Source organism: Egretta garzetta, unplaced genomic scaffold (assembly GCF_000687185.1).
Source record: "Egretta garzetta isolate BGI_Z169 unplaced genomic scaffold, ASM68718v1 scaffold75, whole genome shotgun sequence".
In the NCBI taxonomy this organism is placed as follows: Eukaryota; Metazoa; Chordata; class Aves; order Pelecaniformes; family Ardeidae; genus Egretta; species Egretta garzetta.
Genome location: NW_009259589.1, coordinates 127,942 through 135,522, shown reverse-complemented (window position 1 = coordinate 135,522; position 7,581 = coordinate 127,942). Strand labels below are relative to the sequence as shown.

At 59.2% G+C, this 7,581-nt stretch overlaps 2 protein-coding genes across 5 annotated transcripts in view; one reads left to right on the top strand and one right to left on the bottom strand.

The window, feature by feature from the left end:
- IPO13 (importin 13) overlaps positions 1–5,561 on the top strand; it is a 25,794-nt gene extending 20,233 nt beyond the window's left edge. For 2 of the 4 annotated variants that reach the window (XM_035893535.1, XM_009637969.2), the window contains 5 exons: positions 4,078–4,144; positions 4,312–4,370; positions 4,514–4,603; positions 4,759–4,940; positions 5,046–5,561. In XM_035893535.1, coding sequence (XP_035749428.1) covers positions 4,078–4,144; positions 4,312–4,370; positions 4,514–4,603; positions 4,759–4,940; positions 5,046–5,145 — 498 coding nt within the window. In that variant the 3' untranslated portion in view covers positions 5,146–5,561. Of the gene's footprint in view, positions 1–4,077; positions 4,145–4,311; positions 4,371–4,513; positions 4,604–4,758; positions 4,941–5,045 lie in introns of those variants that run through there. The other 2 variants (XM_035893534.1, XM_035893536.1) reach the window with 2 other exon arrangements.
- Positions 5,562–6,175: 614 nt separating this feature from the next.
- DPH2 (diphthamide biosynthesis 2) overlaps positions 6,176–7,581 on the bottom strand; it is a gene marked incomplete at its 5' end in the record, with an annotated part of 1,804 nt that continues 398 nt past the window's right edge. Inside the window, 3 exons of the mRNA XM_009637994.2 lie at positions 6,176–6,657; positions 6,754–6,939; positions 7,072–7,576. Of these exons, the coding sequence (XP_009636289.1) occupies positions 6,533–6,657; positions 6,754–6,939; positions 7,072–7,576 (816 nt within the window). The remainder of the gene's footprint in view (positions 6,658–6,753; positions 6,940–7,071; positions 7,577–7,581) is intronic.

The window sequence follows — 7,581 nt, the reverse complement described above, 5'->3', positions numbered from 1 at the left end:
AGTCCACCGCCACCCACAGCCACTCAAGATCTGATGTTTTCCTGGGCTCTTTATTCCAGCAACCCCACAGAGACCAAAGGATCCCATCCCTATCCTCTCTCCTCACACATAGGACTTGTTTCAAGGGTTCCTCCTCTTCCTTGGCCTGCCCCTCTTCCCAGACTGATGATCTGGTGAGGTGCTTTGAAAGCCATCAACAAATGGCCTTGCCATCCCTGCTTGGCTCCTTGCTCTTGGGACTTCAGGAGCTGTCTGATGGCAGAAGTGAGTCCAGCCTGTCCTCTTCCAGAGGACCATGCTCTGCAGTGATGCTGTTGAGCATTTGTAGATCCAAGGATTAAAGCTGGAGAGAACTGCAGATCTCTTCAGATCCAATTTTCATGTGGTGAGGGCTGTGTTTTCATCCCAGCCTGCTCCACCTGCGGAGCCCTTGGCAAAGTAATGCACCTGCCGGAGCAGCAATGATTTTGGACCCAAGAGTGTGTCAAGGTGGAGAGTTTCCCACTTTCCTCACTGTCTGCTCCTGTGGTTGATCACCTTGGTGGAAATATCATCTTCCCCATTTCAAATTTGTCTGGTTTCTCCTTACAGGCAGTGTTTTTGTCCTCTCCCCTGCCAGCACGTAGTCTCCTACCTTCTGATAACTCAGAGGAAGCTCCTACCTCCTGATACCTGCACATCAGCCCTCTGTCACCAGCTCACAGGGAGCCATCTCTCTGTGTGACAGGATTTCAGTTGACTTTACAGTATATTTATTTGGGCTTGGTTGCAGCCCGTGGCACTGCCCAGTTGGTGCAGCTGATTGTTTTGCCACCATCCTAATTGGCAATCCACTCTTGAGGATGGCTGGATGATCGTGAGAGCATGCTGGGTTAAACCAAATGTCTTACAGATACCGGAGACCCTGGAGTTATTGTTACTACTCAAAGCTAAGTGTAAAATAGTCAGCCTGCCATAAGGCTGCACGGAGCGGTGCCAGCACCCTTCATGGTGAGATTTGTCCTCAGCTGCTCCCCTCCCGCCTCCACTGTGTGCTGGGAAGGGTGCAGAGCATCGCTGCTGTTGTGCCCGAGGCGAGCATCCCAACTGGAGGGCTGCAGGGCTCCCTGCCACCCACACAGCCAGAGCACCCATGCTCAGGACCCCACAGCCACAGCAGCTGGGGCTTGCACCCAGGTCTGTGTTTGCAAACCCAGGCAGGAGGTGCTGGTGTTTGGGAGCTCTCGCCTGCTCCCTGTCCAGTGGGTATCACTGCTCCGTGTTGCAGGTAGGATTTTGGGGCTCTCCAGCCTGCCTCCCCACCGGTGGTTGCAGGCACATCCACCCACCCTGGCAGGGCTCCATGCCAGCACAGACCTTGGGAGTGCTGCGGTGACCTCCCCTGACCAGGAGCTCAGGGACAGACTGGGCAAGCAGGGCCTTGCTGGGCGGAAGATGCAGGACTGACCTTCTGTGATGGCCCAGCCACCACCATCCCCCACCTCCCTCCATTCTTGGGCTGGTCAAGGCTGCATGCAGCTGTCCTTGCACACCATGTCTGCTGCAGGCAGAGCCATAGAGCCCCATGGAGGACATGGGCTTGGCATCCCCTCTCCCTGGCAGGCAGGGGCTGACTGCTCCTCCCTGGCCCCGGTGCCTGGCCAAGTTCATGTGCCCTTTTCAAAGCTGGAGGCTCAGCTTGATCTGTGTGCTCTGGAGAGCTGCAGAAACTGGCCATGCAGAACCCCCCCGTCCTCATGTCTGCTGGAGGAGTGGGGTTCAGTGTCCCCTCCATGCCTGCCTGAAGAGCCAGGCACAGAAGAGGAGCCTGCTTTGAAGACCTGTCTGGGGTTTTCCCAGCTGCCGTGGAGAAGAACCTGATGTCCCTTCTGTGCCAGCCTGCAGGACAGCCCTCACCAGAGAGCCAGTGCCTACCTCTGCAGTGGCTGCTGCAGCAGAGGGTGTAGGAGGATGTTTGAAAGCATTTAAAGACTTGTCCCCATCCCAGAACATGTGAGCAAAGCTGCTCTGGCAGGAGGCAGGGAGGACAGGCTGGCAGTAAAGGCCTCAGAGTTGAGGCAGTGTTCCTGGTGCTGGGAAAGAGCAACTGGACCTACCTGGTGCCACTTGCTAATGGGAGAAACTCCACAGGGCCCCATCTCATGGGGGTAAAAACCATCTCTGTCTACAATAGACATGTGCATGTGTGCCCAGGTTCAGCTTGTACTCTGTGCTCCCTTGGTGAAGGTGTCCTATCAGATGGAGCCCTCCCAAAATGAGGGCATGCTTTCCCCCATGGCACCAACGGAGTGAGGAGCAGGTGCTGCAGCGAGCCTGCAGGAGAGCCTGGGGGCTGCCATGGGTCTGGTTTGGCTGGGAGAAGCATCGTGCAGGTAGGTGGCAACCTGAGCACGTTGGAAGACCCCTGTGCCAGCTGAATGGTCTTGCAGTGTGCAGGACACAGGTTAAAACCGGCCCCCTGGACGAGCGGGGTAGAGGAACCTGCATCTTGGGTGGAATCACAGGAGCCAGCTGCCCTTGAGTAGTGGGCTGCTGGGGGAGAGGCTTGTGGTCACCGCCCTGGAGCCCAGACCAGGGCTACGAGCAGCTGGGTTAAGTCCTCCACGGTGAAAAACCGCAACACGTCTTGCAAGCGTTGTCTGGTATGGAGCTGACGAGATGGCAGCAGCCATGATGAGTGGATGTGTTTCTGAACCATTGCTCCTCCACTAGCTAGCCACCTGACATTGGTGCTAGGGTGTCAGGGGGGATGGTGCGCGCATCTGTATGTATATGCACGGGTATAACATGGCCCCTGATCACCCCCATGAAGGGCTCTGCTTGTATCTAGCAGGGAAGCAGGTTCCTGCGATTGTGCCCCCTCTGTCTGGTACAGCAGTGCCTTCAGTGACCAAACCCGAGTCCTCTCTTCCAGCGTGTGATACAAGGAGTCAGAAATGAGATGGGGTAACCCTGAAACCTGCTACTCAGCTTCTCAGTCTCCAGCATATGTTCTCTGCACTGGGCAGATGGCTGTGGGCTTTCCCTGTAGAAGAAGGGGTGGGAAATAAGTCCATTTTGTTCTAAGTAGAGACCATGGCTGTGGGCAGATGGCCGTGCATCCTGGGCGCTGCTGGCTGAAATCTGTCCCTGCTTTCATCCCCAGGAGCAGGCTCGCAGGGAGGCAGTGGCCCTGCACACAGCTCAGCCCGAGGGCTGCCTTGCCCTGGTATCCTGCTCTCCGAGGTCCAGGCAGAGCGGGGCCACTCCAGTGCTGTGGCTGCTGTCCCCGGTGTTGCAGTGACAGCAGGGCAGGAGGCGTGGCTGCCATCCCCAGTGCTGGCTTGCAGTGGTGGGCATGTTGGCATGGTGGTCGGGGCACGGATGTTGCCGCCTTACATGGCAGGGCAGAAAACCTTCTAATGGAATGGCAAGTGCAGACTCAAACATTTCCATCCAGTAACTGCCCAGTGCCAGCACGGGGGGACCAAGCCATTGCACAGGGTGCCACAGCTCAGGGTGTCCCCAGCAGCAGTGCCTGACCCCCACAGTGGCTGGTGGAATCACCAAGTGGCAGGAAAAAAAACCAACCCACAAGTTTTTCTGATCTCAGACTTGCTGCTCAGGAACTGCCAAGCAATGTTGGTATCTCATTGTCATCTGTGCTCTGGAGCCCCAGCTGAGTGAGCTACCGGGCCAGTCTGGGGTTACTGCTTGAACCGGTTGCTGTGACCCTAGGGACACCAGCGTCTTCAAGAGGAGAGGAGCAAAGCACAGAGGTGGCTGGGCCCCGCATGGCTGCCCTTGTCCTGGGAGCGCTGCTGCTGCCTGGCCCGCTCTGGTGGGACAGGAGCCCTCTGTCCTGTCTCAGTGTCCAAAGTGTTTGTGTGTACGCCACCGTGGCATCTATCCTCAGGTCCTGGGGTTGGCGGTCCCCGAGTGTAGCACACTGCCTGGGTGTGAATCTGCCATTTACCGTGGGTGTGCCCAGGTAAGTGTGCATCCAGGCAGAGGCTGTCTGGGGCACCAGGTTCCTCGGAGGCTTCCTGGCTGCCTCTGCAGCGCTGGGTTTATGCTGCCTGTCTGTGTGCCTTGCAGGCTCTGAAAAGGAAGCCGGACCTCTTCCTGGGTAGCAATCTGGATGTCAAAGCAGTGTTTCAGTGTGGTGAGTACCATGGGCATGGGCATGCACTCCAGATTGCTCTGTGGAGAAGCCAGCCTGCTCCTCCTGCACAGCTGGGCACAGACCAGCCAGGGGCTGGGGAGCACAGGGCTGATTTGGGATGGTGTGCAGGGCTTCCAGCTGCTCACCAGCATGCTTTCTGCCCGCAGGTGTCCTTTCGCTCAAGTTCCCTGAGGCTCCAACAGTCAAAGCATCCTGTGGCTTTTTTGTGAGTATCATGGCACTGTGCACCCCCAAGGGGGATGGCCTGCAGCCCCCAGCGAGGGATGGGATAGCACGAGTGGGTCAAGCAAGGGCACTGCAACGTGGAACTTGGTCTTGGTACTGAGCAAGCTGGGCTCTGTGTTGCAGACGGAGCTGCTGCCCCGCTGCGGAGAGATCGCCCCGGTGGGACAGGTCGTGCATGAGAACGGCAAAGTGCTGCTGCAGGCAGTGCTGGAGGTGAGAGACGCTGGGACCGCAGGCTCCTCGGGCAGCTTTGGGCTCTGTTCCCGGGTGGCACCCCTGCAGAGCAGGGGGCAGAGAGCCCGGCAGCGTGGGTGGGTGCTGGCAGAGTGATGGCGGGGGCTCAGCAGGGTCTGTCTGTTCTGTGGCAGGGCATCGGTGGCCAAGCCTCCCGCAGTCTCATGGATCACTTTGCAGAAATCCTCTTTGCCTTGAACAAGCACTGCTTCAGCTACCTGAGCATCTGGATCAAGGAGGCCATGCAGCAGGACGGCTTCCCCTCGGCCCGCGTCAGCCCCGAGCAGAAGGAGACCTTCAGCCAGCAGATCCTCAGGTTCATGCACCCCTCCCTGTGGTGGCTGCACCCCAGGTGCGGTGGGAATGACCCTCCTTGCACAGCCTCGTGTGTCTTCATGTTTGTCCCCTCCCTCTGTCTTAGCAGAGAGCGTGTGAACAAGCGGCGAGTGAAGGAGACGGTGAAGGAGTTCACCCTGCTGTGCCGAGGGCTGCATGGCACAGAGTACACAGCAGACTACTGAGCACCTGGCCAGGACCGCGGACAATTTGCCCGGACCAGCTCTTCCCCGCAAGGAAGCTCCCCCCCATCCTCCCCACCCTGCTGCAGTACGGCTCGTAGAATAACCCTCCACCTAGAATTAACCCACTCGGGACGCTCCTCAGCTAGATTTGGTGGCCGCATCTCGGTGTCAGCATCTTTGTTTCCCCCAGCATGCTCCCCCCTCGCAGGGGATGGGAGTGCCGGCTGCAGGAGGTGGCGGCGGGGGGGGAAGCCTGGGCAGGACTGCCCCAGCGCAGGCTGCCCTGTGCCCGGGCTACTAGCCCTTCCCTGTGGGTGCCCATGCCCCAGGGCGGGGAGGCTGCCCCTCTGCCTGTGGCAGTGGCTGGCTGGGCGGGGGGGCGCTCGCCCCCTGCTCATTTGTACGTGTGTGGTTGGGAGGGGGGAGGCCCTGCACCTAATTATATTAAGAATATTTCTATGTTGTGGCTGTCATTATTGTGGTGCCGGGACTTTGCCTGCCCCTTGGCTTTGGGGAAGAACCCCAGGGAGGGGCTTTAATGAAGGTTGGGATCCCTCAAAGCCTCTTCTCCCCCTTGGCTGTGGGAGGGATGGCGAAAACCAGCCCCCTCAACTCGCCATGCTCTCCTGCCCAGCATGGAGCAGCTCATGGAGCAGAAACAGTCCTGTCCCATGCGAGAGGGTCCAGACTGCAACCCCACTGAATGCAGGGTCCTCCCTCCCTGCAGCACAGGATGTGTGTGCCCCACTCCCGTGGCTCAGACCTCACACTCAGAGCCCTCTCCCCTTTTCCTTCTTTCCCCAGCTAAGCCTGTGAAGGTGTTTTCATTTCTGGGGGTCCCAGTTCTGGTTTGCTGTTCTCTCAGGCTGGTTTTAGCTGACACCAGAGCAGGCACTGTGATCTGTGTTTTCACTCCGGGATGTCTGGTGTCAGCCCTGCCTGCACTCCTGAGTCCATGTTTTATTCTAGAAGACAATTCACTCACAAGTCCTTTTCAGCTCAGCTTTAGTTACCAGCAGTAGCCCACATAAGCCTCGAGTCCTGGCAGTCAGCTCACGCAAAGCTGTAACCTTTCCCTTGTGGGGCCAAAGCTGCCCTGCACTTGGGGAGCCCTCAGAGGCCAGGTCTGGCCCAAGTGCCTCTCCTGGCCCTGCTGCTGCCCTGGCCATGAGCCCCAGGGTGCCACGGGCATCCCCAAACACACCTGCAACTCCCACTCTCCCACCGCAGTACTACTGACCCAAGGCTGCATCCAGCGCGGGGCCAACTGGTGGCAGGTCCAGATCCTCGTGACACCCTCACAGGTCTGACACCTGGTGACAGGTGACACCCGGGCCCCTGCACGCCCCCTGCTCCTGGCTGGGTGCTGATGCTGCTACCGAACTGGTTATTTGCGCCCCTCATCCTCGTAGGCGATGGCAATCCCTCGTCGGCCCTGCACAGCCTTGGAGATGGGTGTCTGCCCCAGCTGCTGCTCCAGGCCCCGCCAGCTGCGGGACTCGAGAAAGGAGGCTGGGAGGAGAGAGAAAGGGAATTGTTACTGGGAGCAGGGAGGCGGCACTGCCCCTGCACTGGGACTCAGCCCTACCACAAAACCAAATCACAAACCAGCAGGGCTGATCTCCATGAGGGCACGTGTCTGGTCCCTGCAGGCCAGGGTGGTGCTGGGGGGCAGCTGGGGGGCCATGGGGTCGCAGAGGTGGGTGGCACGCATCTCCCCTGTGATCAGCGAGATGTCAGGAGTGGCCTCTGCTGCAGGGATGGCTGGTGGGGGCTCAACGTGCGCACAGGCACCTGCCAGGAAATGGTAACATTAGCCTGGTGCTCATGTCTGTCCTCCGTCCGGGGCAACTGTAGCCTCCAGGCAGGGGAGCAGGGCAGGACATGCTGCAGGAAGGTGTTGGGCAGCTGGTTTCCAGCTCTTACCTGGCAGCAGGTCTCGGAAGTCAGTGAAGTAGTTCCCTGTCCATTCACGGGCCGGGTTACAGGCCAGCTCCAGCTCATAGGGGGTCACAACAGGCCGGTAGAAGTCGCTGGAGTCCAGCAGGGAGTTCTGAGCACAGGCCACCAGGACAAAGATGTCCACCTCCAGGAAGTTGGCCAGCTTGGCAGGGTTCGGCTTCCCCACGGCCAGTGTGTAGCTGCGCTTGCCAGCCCGGCGCAGAAGCTCCCGGAGGTGCTGCAGCACAGCCAGGTAGCCCGCCACGCCCCAGCCAGTGGCAGGGTCAAAAGAACTGAAGGGGCAGCAGTTCCAGGTCAGCATGAAGCTGGTGAGGGTCAGGCCCTCAGCTCCCACATAGAACATGGCACAGTCCTGCAGCCCTCCCGGCGCCTCCACCAGGAACTGGCGACCAAACTGCCGCACCTCCCCAGGTGGTGCAGGGCCAGGAGGGTCCCCACACATCACCCTGGAGAAAACGATATTGGGGTACTCAG